Source organism: Heptranchias perlo, chromosome 3, assembly GCF_035084215.1.
Source record: "Heptranchias perlo isolate sHepPer1 chromosome 3, sHepPer1.hap1, whole genome shotgun sequence".
NCBI lineage: Eukaryota > Metazoa > Chordata > Chondrichthyes > Hexanchiformes > Hexanchidae > Heptranchias > Heptranchias perlo.
This window is the reverse complement of record NC_090327.1, coordinates 111,371,161-111,384,768: the sequence shown is the minus strand read 5'-3', so window position 1 is coordinate 111,384,768 and position 13,608 is coordinate 111,371,161. Positions and strand designations below refer to the sequence as shown.

At 44.7% G+C, this 13,608-nt stretch overlaps 1 protein-coding gene across 1 annotated transcript in view; it reads right to left on the bottom strand.

The window, feature by feature from the left end:
* Window positions 1-381: 381 nt before the first annotated feature.
* The window catches only part of dipk1c (divergent protein kinase domain 1C), a 42,777-nt gene continuing 29,550 nt past the window's right edge, over window positions 382-13,608 (bottom strand). Inside the window, exons 3-4 of the mRNA XM_067981459.1 lie at window positions 13,383-13,547; window positions 382-3,676 (exon numbers count right to left, since the gene is read on the bottom strand). Of these exons, the coding sequence (XP_067837560.1) occupies window positions 3,482-3,676; window positions 13,383-13,547 (360 nt within the window). The 3' untranslated portion in view covers window positions 382-3,481. The remainder of the gene's footprint in view (window positions 3,677-13,382; window positions 13,548-13,608) is intronic.

Sequence of the window (13,608 nt, the reverse complement as noted above, 5' to 3'; positions counted from 1 at the left end):
TTCCAGCAGCTGGTTTGGCACACTCTCTGAACTCATATTCCTGAACATGTAGCCCTTCCAAAACCATAATAACAAGAAATGTTTTGACCATTTAAGAAAAGTTTCCATACAAGGACTGCATTGTTTTCTACTGCACTCTTCACCTGGACCAATTATGGAAATTGGCAACCAATACTCACCACAGATGCTAATATAAGGACAAACTGAAAGCGTAGGGTGAGTTAGTCCAACAAGAAAACAAAAGGCTTCTTTTAGTTGGTGTCGTGACGTAGAACAGGAACATTACAAGAACTTTTCTGCTTTTGCATTTTTAGAAAACCAGCCTATTGGCTGAAAATTGGCTGTGCAACATTAGCATACAAATGTGTTGACACATTAATATAAAATTCATCTGTCCATCACTTTAACTAGTGTGTAAAAAAAACAGGTTACGACTGCCATTACAAAGTGGAGAAAGGAATTTTATGTGACTCCATTATTGCATTTGTCTGTTAATAGTGCACAATGAGATTTCATTGTACAGATATATTAAACCATGCACTGTATATTATTGTATGTGGAGAAACAGTGATATATCAGATTGATGCAAGTTCAATAACAGCCTGATAACTATTACAAAAGAACCAAAGCAAATTTTTCCTTTATTCGTTCATGGGATGTGGGTGTCGCTGGCGAGGCCAGCATTTATTGCCTATCCCTAATTGTCCTTGAGAAGGTGGTGGTGAGCAATCAGTGACAAAGAGCTGTAACTAGTCATTCTGAGCCAGTGTCATCTGCAGTTAGTCTGGATATTTAGAAAGGAAACCTCAATCTCTAAACCTTCAATTTATAGCAGGAGAAAAACAATAATTTTAACTTAATTACTGTGCCTTACTGCATAGTATTCACAGTAAAAGTATGAATAACTTTTGATGTAAAATTGGTTCCAGGAAATACAATTACCATAAAGACTCTTTTTTTAACATTACCCAATACCCTTCAGTTTCTGTACAAGTTCAGTGTTTGTAAGCTGCACACAGGGTACTTTCATTAAAAGCTGAGGTTTGTATTTTATACATGTTCCATCCACTGATATTTGACAATGACCTTGTTTCCAGAAATTCCATTCCAGGATCAATTCAGTATAGATTTAAAATGAACAACATTGAACAACAACTGTTTGAATGTGCATTCAATTGAAAAACTGGCACAAACTTTACCTCGTGATACTTGAACTTTTTTTCACTAGCTGGTTTGTCTCTAAGAACCTACAGGCAATTCATGTAATTCATTAAGGCTGTGACTAAAACACAGTGGAGCTAATTTTGACTTTGACTTCAATTGAAATGAAAAACGGGAGGGAAGTATAACGATTGGCTGATCCAATATCTTCCATTTTACACTATTGCCCGAAGTCAGAATTACCCAGTGTTGGCAGGAGCCCAGAAGACGACTCGCTGGAGGGCAATGTCCTCTCCCAACTCTGTTGAGCAGGATAGAAAATACTTGCTGCACACCCGATTCTATGAAGTATTGGAAGGCCTGCCAAAGACTTTGAGCACCATCTATGAAAATATGGAGGAGACCACTTCCAGAATGTGTGGAGTTCTGTCGCAATGGATTTCCACCCTGCAACCTACCTTGGAGCAGGTGGCCACCTCCAGGGAACTGCAGCCGGGCCCTTACTACAGGAGTCTGTGTCGCCAGCCATTGCAGCTTTGATGGAAGCTTAGACGACTGCCTTCCAGGCTCTGGGCACCAACGTCAGCACCACCTTGGAGAGACTGGTGCAACAGATGGATACACTGATGGACCATATGGACAGCGGCTTTCAAAATGTCACTCATTTCCTGCAGTCTGCTCTCCCTCAGATCAGATGGGAATGACAAGTTGCAGCCCCATGGGAGTGGGGCTGGTTGTATGGGACTGACAAGTGTTGCCGTCTCTCAGGGTGGCAGCATGTCTGCTCCCTCATCACCCCCTCAACCAATACCCACAATGATGCCAGATATCCAGCTGGACCTCTCAGATAGATGTAAAAGATCCTATAGCACTGTTCAAAGCAGAACAAGGGTGTTCTTCTCAGTGTCCTGGCCAACATTTATCCTCAACCAACATCACTAAAACAGATGATCTCCCAGCATACCATGGCTGCAGTATGTATTATCTACAAGATGCACTGCAGCAACTCGCCAAGGCTTCTTCGGCAGCATGTCCCATACCCGCGACAGTAGGTTCATGAGAACACCATCACCTCCAAGTTAGGAACATAGGAACATGGGAGTTCCCTCCCAAATCACACACATCCTGACTTCGATATATATCATTGTTCCTTTATTATCACCGGGTCAAAATCCTGGAAGTCCCTACCTAACAGGGAGCACCTTCACGATGTGGACTGCAGTGATTTAAGAAGAAGGCTCATAAACACCTTCCTAAGGGCAACTAGGAATGGGCAATAAATGCTGGCCTTGCCAGTGACACGCACATCCTGAATCTGAAAAAAAAAATCCAAAGTGAGAATCACTCCAACTCCAAAAAGCTCACCAGCACACAGATGACAGTGCCTAAACCTTATTACCTCTTTAAATACTGAATCCTGTTGTCTGTGGAACCAATCCCGCTAGGTTCAATCTAGTGGGTTGGGTGATGAGTGGGACTTCTGATTTTTACGTTAATACCATGTTGGGGTCTGAATTGCATCAGAGAACTCTGATTTACATTCCACTCATGAGGCTCCTGCCTGACTCTGGTGGGTGCCTCGGCCAACTACAATGTTCGCGCTGTCAAAATGGTGGTGGGTGCGAAGTAAAGGGCAATGGCCTCCAAACGATTTTTACCCCTCACATGCCCTGTTCTTGCCTGGTGATTAAAATTCTTCTCATTGTCTCATTTGAAGGCAACAATCAAATTTACACCACTATCACAACGGTCAAATATGAGGCTCATCTATGCAGTGACAGCAGTGGCCTGTTCTGGAGTTCCCTTGGACACTAATGTAAATGGACTTTGTGAATTGAGGCTGCATTTATTACTGCCAGTTATGCATCAACATAAAGTGCTTTTGGCTGTGCATCATTGCAAAAGTGGCAGTATAATTTGGGAGACTACCCAGTGCACTAAAGCCCTCAAGCGAGAGACCCCTTCCAGCAGGTTGTCTCACACCCATTTGAGTTTCCAAAGAGTATAATATAAATTCAACTGTAAATGTCTCAGAGAGAGGACCATACACTTTAATATGTGGAGGTCGTGAACCTTTCCTTTCTCTCTTCAACGCATTAAACAACTGCATTAAAATTAAACCCAAAATGGCTTAAATCAGTTAATTTCTGCCTGTCTGTTGAGTTTGCCACTTATCCTTACTCTAAAAGTGACTTTTGCCCTGAAATATAACAATGATCACTAAACCATTAAACCATTGTGTGAAAGGGTTCAGGTTTCAACAGCAAATTTCAGATGGCAGCTCTTTAACCTCTCGGGTAGTCAGTTTGTTGCTTTAATTTCATAGTTCCCTCTGACAGGCCTTAAACAAATTGTACAGTTCAGAGAATGTAACCTCCGTAGTCTTCTTGCCATGGTTGGACAGCTCAGCACACCTCAGTACTGCTTTATACAGCTGGGATTGCAATGGATGGTACAGCCTGAGTTCACTTAGCCTCGGCGAGAACAAGGGACGGAAAATTTTATCACAAATAACCTGTGAGAAACAAATAAACAAATTAGCTATCAGGTCTGAGCTTAGATAGTAGTTTCATAATGACACACCCACTGCTGGATCACCTCAAAAAAAAGACAAGAAAAAAGGTGGTCCAGTGACCAACGCATTGCGGTCGAGAAAGGCTAGATGGAGATCATAATCCTGATTCTCACTGGGTTCTCAATGTTAACCCGACTGTTGAGAGACTGGCTAATTGGAGATAAGCCATTGGCCCTCAAGGATTGAGAAAGAAATGAGTGTGAAAATTAATCTAGGCTCTGACATGCTCATGCAGAACCAGTTACACTGTAACATTGCCAGAGGTCAGGACTGATGATGGTGTAAGAGGACCTAAAGTAAGGGAGAAAAATAATTGTTTTTCCGAGCTTTTTCCATAAGGCATGATTCCTCGACACCAGCAGCCCTCAGGTACCTCATCCATATAACTGCTGTTCGTGTGTGATCCTCAACATTAAGTGTTGATAAGCTATTTGATCTGGAGGGGGAGAGCACCTTAGCTGACCCTCGTTTGTTCTCACCTGACGTCCACACACAGACGCACTTTGCATCGGAATCACTGGTTGGTAACTAGGGGCAGGAACCCTGCCTGATTTTCCTCCTCCCTGGTCCAGGAATGGTAAGGCTAATTTTGGTGCCTCCACCACTACTAGGCTGAGATTAAAAACAAAATTGAAATTGGGAAAATTTAAATTTAAAAACGAATTGAAAAAAGCTAAAAGCTACATCTACAACTGTTTTAGGCGTCTCCCCATATTATTATACCATGGTGAACAACAAACTATTCCTTTAACTGAAACAAGTATTTTCCCCTCAAAGAAACACGTTGTTAACTTTGATCTCATGAACCACTTCTCCCCCTAAAACAGAAGGTGCCAAGTTCATGCTTGTGACTCGAGCACTTTGACCTAGTGGATAGAGGATGGATGGGAACAGTGCATTCCCTCTTTCAGAAAAAGTGCCTCACCTCTCTTTGAAACCTTCAAGACTACTCACCCTTCAGATCAGGGTCACTTGTTACAATTACCTCCGGCTGCACCCTGTTGTTGAAACATACAAAATTCTTACAGGGCTCGACAGGGTAGATGCAAGGAGGATGTTTCCTCTGGCTGGGAAGCCTAGAACCAGGGGTCACAGTCTCAGAATAAAGGGTAGGCCATTTAGGACTGAGATGAGGTGAAATTTTTTCACTCAGTGGGTGGTGAATCTTTGGAATTCTCTACCCCAGAGGGCTGTGGAGGCTCAGTCATTGAGTTCATTCAAAACAGAGATCGATAGATTTCTAGATATTAAAGGCATCAAGGGATATGGGGATAGTGCAGGAAAATGGCGTAGAGGTAGAAGATCAGCCATGTTGTAGCTGAATGGTGGAGCAGGCTCAAGGGGCCAGATGACCCACTCCTGCTCCTATTTCTTATGTTCTTATGTTACTGTGATATATCACGGGAGCCTGGTACAAGTCTGGCCATGTACCTCATCATATCAGGCGTTTATCTTACTAAGTTTGGCAAGCTCTGGAGAAAGTACATAAAAGATTTACAAGGATCTTACAAGAATTGAGAGGATTCAACTATGATGAAAGACTGAGCATGCTGAGGCACTTTGCTCTGGAAAAGAGAGGACTAAAAGAAGACCTGATAGGTTCAATAACGTGGATGTGAATAAACTGTTTCCACTTATGAATGAGTCCAGAACAAAGGGGCATAAATATAAGATAGGCATCAACAGATCAAGTAAAGAATGTAGGAGGAATTTCTTCACGCAGAGAGTGGTGAGTATGTAGAACTCACTACCACAGGGAGTGTTTGAAGCAATTATCATTGATGCATTTAAGGGGAGGCTTGAAGCATACATGAAGGAGAAAGGCATAGAGGGATTTGGGATCATTGTGGGAAGAGGTAATCAGAGTGGGAGGAGGCTTGTGTGGAGTATAAACATTTGGGCTGAATGGCCTGTTTCTGTGCTGTAGCTTCTATGCAATTCAATGTGAAGCTCTTCCACTGACTAATAAGAAACAAGATCAGGCAAAACATCTATTACAATATAAGGTTTGAAATGCTCATAGATGTTTGTTATGAGGTTTGACTATTTTTTAACAGTAGATAGACATGCAAAAGTAACTAATGTTAAGTTCCTGGATTTATTAGTAATGCATTTTTATAGAACTTGTTTTAATTATCTTTGTTTATATTTAACATCACTGCAGTTTATGTAAGTGACATTTTTACGGTCAGATAACTGCACACGATGAGAGCGTGAAAACTGGGCTGCAGGTGAGATCATAGGAACATAGGAAGGAACATCGGAACAGGAGTAGGCCATTCAGCTCCATGAGCCATTCAATTAGATCATGGCTGATCTGTAGCTTAACTCCATCTAGCAGCCTTGGTACCATAACCCTTAATACCCTTGCCTAACAAAAATCTATCAATCTCAGTTTTGAAATTTTCAATTGACCCCCAGCCTCAACAGCTTTCTGGGGAAGTGGGTTTCAGATTTCCGCTACCCTTTGTGTGAAGAAATGCTCCCTAACATTACCCCTGAATGGCCTAGCTCTAATTTTAAGGTTATGCCCCCTTGTTCTGAACTCCCCCACCAGAGGAAATAGTTTCTCTATCCACCTTATCAAATCCTATAATCACCTTAAACACCGCAATTAGATCACCCCTTAATCTTCTATACTCAGGGGGATACAAGCCTAGTCTATGCAACCTGTCCTCATAATTTAACCCTTTTAGCCCAGTTATCATTCTGGTGAATCTGCGCTGCACCCCTTCCAAGACCAATATATCCTTTCTGAGGTGCAGTGCCCAGGACTGAATGTAATACTCTAAATGGGGTCTAATCAGAATTTTATATAACTGTAACACAACTTTCACCCCTTTGTATTCCAGTTCCCTTGAGATAAAGGCCAACATTCCATTAGCCTTTTAAATTATTTTTGGTACCTGTCCACTAGTTTTTAGTGACTTCTGTACTTGGACCCCGAAATCTCTCTGCTCATCCACAGTTCCTAGAAAATACTTTTATCTATCTTTCTTAGGTCCAGTGTGGATGACCTCGCATAGGTCATATGATCAGTCGACAGTGATTTCAAATTCCATATTCCAGTGGGCTTTAATGGAGTCCTATGTTCTTAGACTGTAATTTAAGTATTATCCTTAAAACGTCCATATGGAATACAATTTCATACTTGTGGCTATCGTACAGGGTGCATATATTTTCTGCTATGTTACGGGGAGACACGTTAAAAACTCTCAACTACCACTTCATGCTTTAATCTTTAGGTGATGGTCAAGTGCTCCAAACACTCATCTGTTCCCTTTTGAGACAGACAGAGCTTCCACTACCCGGCTGTAACCATATTGAAGGGGTACGGATGACATTAGAAAGTATCACAGCAATTTATAGTCATGTCAGCTTTAAAATCACTGTAGGCAACCAATTATTTTTAACAACAAGCAGATCTCTCATCTATTACTTATGAAAAAAATAAAAACAATACTGATTGTTGTTCTTCCCTTTTCTCTCTAATTCTTTCTGTCTCTTTGCATCTTTCTATTTGTCTTCTACTCTTTTTTTCTCTTTCTGTATGACTCTCAGACACTTTTCTCATTGCAGTGTCTGTCTGTTTATTTGTCTCTGAAACTATTTTTTCACATTTTCCCTCAATGTTGGTATAGGGCTCTCATTCGCCCTGTCCCCTGTTCTTTGTCTGTGTCTTTCCTGGTCTGTCTGACCAGCTCTCTCTCATGCTCCTTTACAAGAGACGCAGCAAAATGGTAGACTAAATGTACTGGGTTGGAGATGGGTACTGGAATCATGCAGGGAGATACTTTCAGGGAGGTGGTGGAACACATGCAAGGAGAGAGAGTGGGAGAGACCAGAGCCAGTTGGTGGAGCCTGAGATTGGCACATGATTAACGTTGATGCAGGGGTCCAGGCCTTGGAGGGAGGTGGGAGGGTTTCCACCTAGAAGTACTCATGAGGGATGGGGTCTGGGAGACCTGGCTTCTGGGGTTTGAGAGTATTCAGTACGGCTGAACTTTGGGAGCGCTGAAAGGGGTTTGGGGCAGCTTGATAAATGGTGGTTGAGGAAGTGGGGCTATGTCATCTCAGAGCACAGGGAAGTGCTGAGGTTTTTGAGCACTAGGGGGCAGGTTAAAGTCTTAAACTGTTAAGGAAGATGTGGAAGGACTGCAGGAAGTTTGGAGTTTGGGAGCACTGAGATATTATGGAAGCATGGGAGGGTCTTTAACATTCAGCGTGGGGAATTTTAACTTTTGGCGGGGTGTAATGGAGGCAATAGCGGATCAGCCAACGATTATAAAACCCGCCCAATTCCCCTTTAGATTGATGTCATCTGAAACGTGCTCCATCTGATATAACCTGAACCCGTCTGTATTTCCGGGTTCAGGTCATTTTAATAGGCCAGATGTTCCCCCAGCACAGTCCTGCCCCACAGTGGGCCCTTGTGCCTGAATGTGGAGGAATAAAGTCAACTGATGTTGTGGCTCTGAGAGGCCTGCAGCAGCCGTAATGTCATCTGGCTGCAGTTCAAAAATATCAGCCTGAAGGCCTCCAGGTCTTGAAAATCCAGTGCAGCACCCTGGAGAAAAAGTGCACTTGTTCACTGCCTCCATTTGCTTAGTGTCTGCTCCTGTTTAGATCCTTTGATCTGAGTGAGGCTGGGTGGAAAGCCAAAGGCCCTCTTGCTGTCGGCATACCTCCAAATAAGTGTTTGTGCAGCATGGACCCAGGAAACGGAGGAGAGAGGGACCATGAAACCATTCCTGCCTCATCAGCATAGGATTTCCATGCTTGCATCAATTGTAGGTGCAAGCGTTTTACCACATCCCCCCTAGAGGGTCCCCAGAAATCCTTGGGGAACACGAAGAAGTGGAGGTCCAGCATTATCGGATAATGCCACTTTTTCCTCTGCTTTACTCCTGGGAAATAAGCTTTCCCCAGGTGCAAAGAGGACGAAAATCAGCCCCAAACCTGTTACACCATGTCCTACACTGTAAAACTGAACACCAATCAACATGCCCATAACAATATGCATTCCAAAAGGAAGTAAAATTCTGGGCTGGTCTCGCCATCAAATCATGATCCAACAATACTGTTTGTTCATTCCTGGTTGAACATACCAGCAGGTGCACAGCAGTAATTTTTTTATACTCCAAGCCCATTTATAGCCAGTTTTCATGGGGTCGATATTAACTCCCCCATGACGGGTGGGAGAGGGTTGGCGGGGGGAGGGATTTAAAAATTAAAAATCACAAATCGCGACCCCAAGCCACCGTGTACTCGTCTGCCGCCATTTTAATGGCGGTGGGTTGCGTGGCCTGATTTAAATTTAGCAGTTGCCGAACGGGTTTCCCAGGGCTCGGGAAACTCACCAGCTAAATGGAGATGGGAGCAGCTGGCTGCAGAAGGTAAGTGCTTTTAAGAGCACTGCTTGTGAGCCAGGAGGAGCAGGAGTGCTCCCCCCCCCGGCCCCTCAAGCAAACCTTCTGCCGATCACGGCCTCTCCTTGTTGCTGCGATCTGCCAAATCTCCCTCCAAACCCACGATCCCGAGCCTTCTGCCCAGTGATCCGCCGAGCCCTTTCTTCCAAGCCCCAATCCCAAGCCTCGTCCCCCGCAATCGGCCGACCCCCCCCCCACCCCATTCAACCCGCGACCTTTCCCTCTCTCCCTCCCCCTGATTGCCGGTCCAACCCTTCACTCCCACTTCAACCCACGATCTTTTGTCCCCAACGGTCCCCGGCTGCGGCCTTCTACCGCTGGCTCTCCTGCCCAACAGCCGGCCAGCCTGTCAATCTGGCCGGCTGCCACGTGGAAAATGGAATAAGAAAATGATAATGAGGTGCTGCCGTTAAGATTCGGCAGGACCTCCGCATCCCGGGGATTTCAGGGTTTGCACCACCTCGTTACCGCACTCCCCCGTTCCCTCCCCGGCTTCCCGAAATATCGAGATGCATGTTACTGCCAGGGTACCAAGAAACGCTAGGCCAGTCTAGACTTTCCATCAACTTCAACCTCGGCTTAAGGTTCCAGTTGTTCTTGATATTAGGAATTCCTTCACTGAAACATTGGCCCGGATATTTATGGCGAGATGGGGAGGGAGCGACGGTACGTGTCAGCGGCCGGGAAACATGGAAATCCCGGGAAGGCGGAGGTTCTGCTGAATTTAATGGCACGAAGTCATTATAATGTTTTCACTCCATTTCCCGTCCGGCAGCCGGCCAGATTGAGAGGCTGGCAGCTGCCAGGCGGGAAAGCCAGCGGTAGAAATCAGCAGCCGAGAACCGCTGGGGATGGTCTCAGGCAATCAAAAAGATCAGGGGCCGGTGGGTGCGGCTCGGAGCATGGCAGCGAGGAGGAAGGGAGGAAGGGAGAGATAATTAGGGGGGAGAGATCGCTGGGGGGAGATATCGCGGTGGGAAGACCACGCTGGGGGGGGGGAGATATCATGGCGGGGAGATATCACTGGGGGGAGATATCACTGGGGGGAGATTATTGCGAGGTGGGAGACATCGCTGGGGGGGAGATATCGCTGTGGGGGAGATATCTCTGGAGGGAGGACGTCGCTGGGGGAGGAGATATTGCTGGGGGAGAAGATATCGCTGAGGGGAGATTTCATGGGGGAGATATTGCTGGGGGAGACATCGCACAGGAGAGATATCGCTGGGGGAGGAAATGTCGCTGAGGGGAGATATCGCTGGGGGAGGAGATATCGCTGGGGGAGAAGATATCACTGGTGGGGGGGGTGACATCGCTGTGGGGAGGTATTGTTGGGGGGAAGATATCGCTTGGGGGAAGATATTGCTGGGGGGAGATATCGCTGGGGGAGGAGATATCGCGGGAGAAGGAGTTATCGCTGGGGGAGCAAATACTGCTGGGGAGAAGACATCGCTGGGGGGAGATATCGCTGGAGGGAGATATCACTGGGGGAGGAGATAGCGCTAGGGGGGAGACATTGTGGGGGAGACATCACTGGGGGGACATCACAGAGGAGGCATCACTGGGGGGAGACATCGCTGGGGGCAGACATTGCAGGGGGAGACATCATTGGGGTGGAGATGTTGTGGGGGGGAGACACGCTGGGGGGTCGGCCAATCACGAGGGGGTCGGCAAATCGTGGGGGGTGGGGGGTGGTCGGCAGATCGCGGAAGATCGTGGCAGGTTTGCTTGGAGGGGTCGGGGTGGGGACACACTCCTGCTCCTCCTGGCCCACAAACAGTGCTGGAAAAGCACTTACCTGCTGGATCCAGCAGTTCCCACCTCCCTTCAGCTGCCGGGTTTCCCGAGCCCTGGGATACCCAGCCTGCAGCCATTATATTTAAATGTTGCCAACATCTGAGGAACGCAGCTTCATTAACATATTATAATTACAGACCTGCCTCTCGCGAGCAGGCTACTCGACCGTCCTCCACCCCGTCCCGGTTAAACCAGAAGCGGCGGGTAGGGGTCGGGTTTCACATTTTTGGCAATTTAACCCCCCCAACCCTCCCCCGCCCATCGTGGGGGGTTTAAAACTCCCCCCGTTGTTGCAAAATTCAGCCCATTCTTCATATAAAAATGGAAAAAATTTGCATTTAAAATAAAAGAACTTGTTAGCAAAATTGAAGCCTATGGGTGGATATGAAATTGGCTAAGGGACAGAAAGCAGAAAGTAGTGGTGAACGGTTGTTTTTCAGAATGGGGGGAAGTATACAATGGTGGTCCCTGGGGTCGGTGTTGGGAGCACTGATCTTTTTGATATATATTAATGGGTATACAGGGTATAATTTCAAAGTTTGCAGATGACATGAAAATCGGAAATGTAGTCAACAGTGAGGAGAATAGTAACAGACTTCAGGAGGACATAGTCTGGTGAAATGAGCAGACACATGGCAGATGAAATTTAACGCAGAGAAGTGTGAAGTGATTCATTTTGGTGGGAAGAATGAGGAAAGGCAATATAAACTAAATGGTACAATTTTAACGGGGTCGCAGGAACAGAGAGACCTGGGGTATATGTACACAAGTCTTTGAAGGTGGCAGGACATGTTGAGAAGGCTGTTAAAAAAGCATATATGATTCTGGGCTTTATAAATAGAGGCATAGAGTACAAAAGCAAGGAAGCTATGCTAAACCTTTATAAATCACTAGTTAGCCCCCAGCTGGTGTATTGTGGCCAATTCTGGGCACCACACTTTAGGAAGGATGTCAAGGCCTTAGAGAGGGTGCAGAAGAGATTTACTAGAATGGAACCAGGGATGAAAGACTTCACTTATGTGGAGAGACTAAAGAAACTGGGTTGTTCTTTTTAGAACAGAGAAGGTTAAGAGGAGATTTGATAGAGGCGATCATTCTATGATTCTATGATTCTGTGCTTCTGTGATTCTACAGCTCTGACAGAGACGGTAATGGTTTCTAAGGGCCAGTGATATATGTTTAAAATGCTACCCTCTGCTTCAGTCTCACTTTTACAGTTTGTTAATTATGTAACATTATAGAGTTAATGATGCTGATTAAACAGCGCTCTGGGGAATTACACTGATGTACGTGTGGCAGCATGTGTGAGTTCTCCAATTATACATCTTAGTAATCTTCCTTGTTTTCTGTCGATTTTACTGGTTATATGAAATTTCAAAGATTTGTTGCCCTAATTAGCTCCTGTACTTTTCAACATGTAATTGTTACACATTTATAATGACTTGCAAAATAACAAGCAGTTGCAAGAGAGAGCAGTGAGTTTATAGAAAATAAACTATGGCGTGGTTAATCTTTTGTGATCAGTATATTTCCCATTATTCTTCATTATTCCAGCATATTACTTTATACCATCCGTGAAGCTGATTTCTTTTTAAAAGTAGAATTGCTTCCTTTTATATTGAATATGTAACAGTTTATGGAAAACTTTTTAATGGTAAGTTTAGAAGAGTGGTGGAAGAATAACCTCTGCTCCACTCTGTTAAAATTCAATATAATCATAAGCTTATATGAAACATCGGGGGAGCAAGAGAGAGGCATCCATGCACAGTGCATATGTGCATCAGATTTAATCCTGCAGATGGGTGGGTCTGGGTCATTGTCGTTTTAGTCCACACATGCATTAAAACCAGGGGATTCAAAATTTCCCACCATTTATGGAGCCACCCCATCAGTTACCGTGGTTGCTCAGAGAGGACGTAGAGTAACAGCCAACAAATTCCTGCAACAAGTCTGCACTGAGCAGGACAGTCATCTCAGTTTAGGGGTATGTTGAAGTTGATTGCCCTAAGTTGACACCTATGACTGTGCCATGGCAGCCTCAGTTTGTGTTCAGCAGGCACAAGCAATGTGAAATGGAAAGTAGCGAGGGGGAGAGAAACCAAGATACAAAGAAGCACAAAGAAGAGGAAGGAGGAGCAGACTGTCAATTGGAAAGACAAGAAAGAGAGGAACAAACATGGGGAGACACAGATAGTGTTTGGAAAACAATGAGTAATTATTGGGCTGCAGAGTGAGAAAGGGGGAGTTAGGATTTGTGAACTGGTGTGCTAATTGTGTTCTTAATGGTGGTCACTGGTCATAAACCACCACCAATATTCCCACATACAGTATTGCATCATATTACCAGAGGTGGATGGACATTAAAGACAAAGTATTGATGAAAATACATTCATGGAATTCAAAGTAAAAAAAATTCAACTGACCTGCAGGTTATTATTTGAACGCTCTGCTCTGCATTTATTAGTCTTCATATTACACCTAGAGAAACAATCAAAAAAGTTGCAGTCTTCATCATCTGTGCAATTTTGTTCAAGGATGTCACGCATTTTGGGTTCAAAAAAGGCCATGTCTACATCAATCGCAACAACCTGCAACACAAAAATGGAAATACAGCTTACATCTCCAAATTAGTTTGAACAGTATCTAATT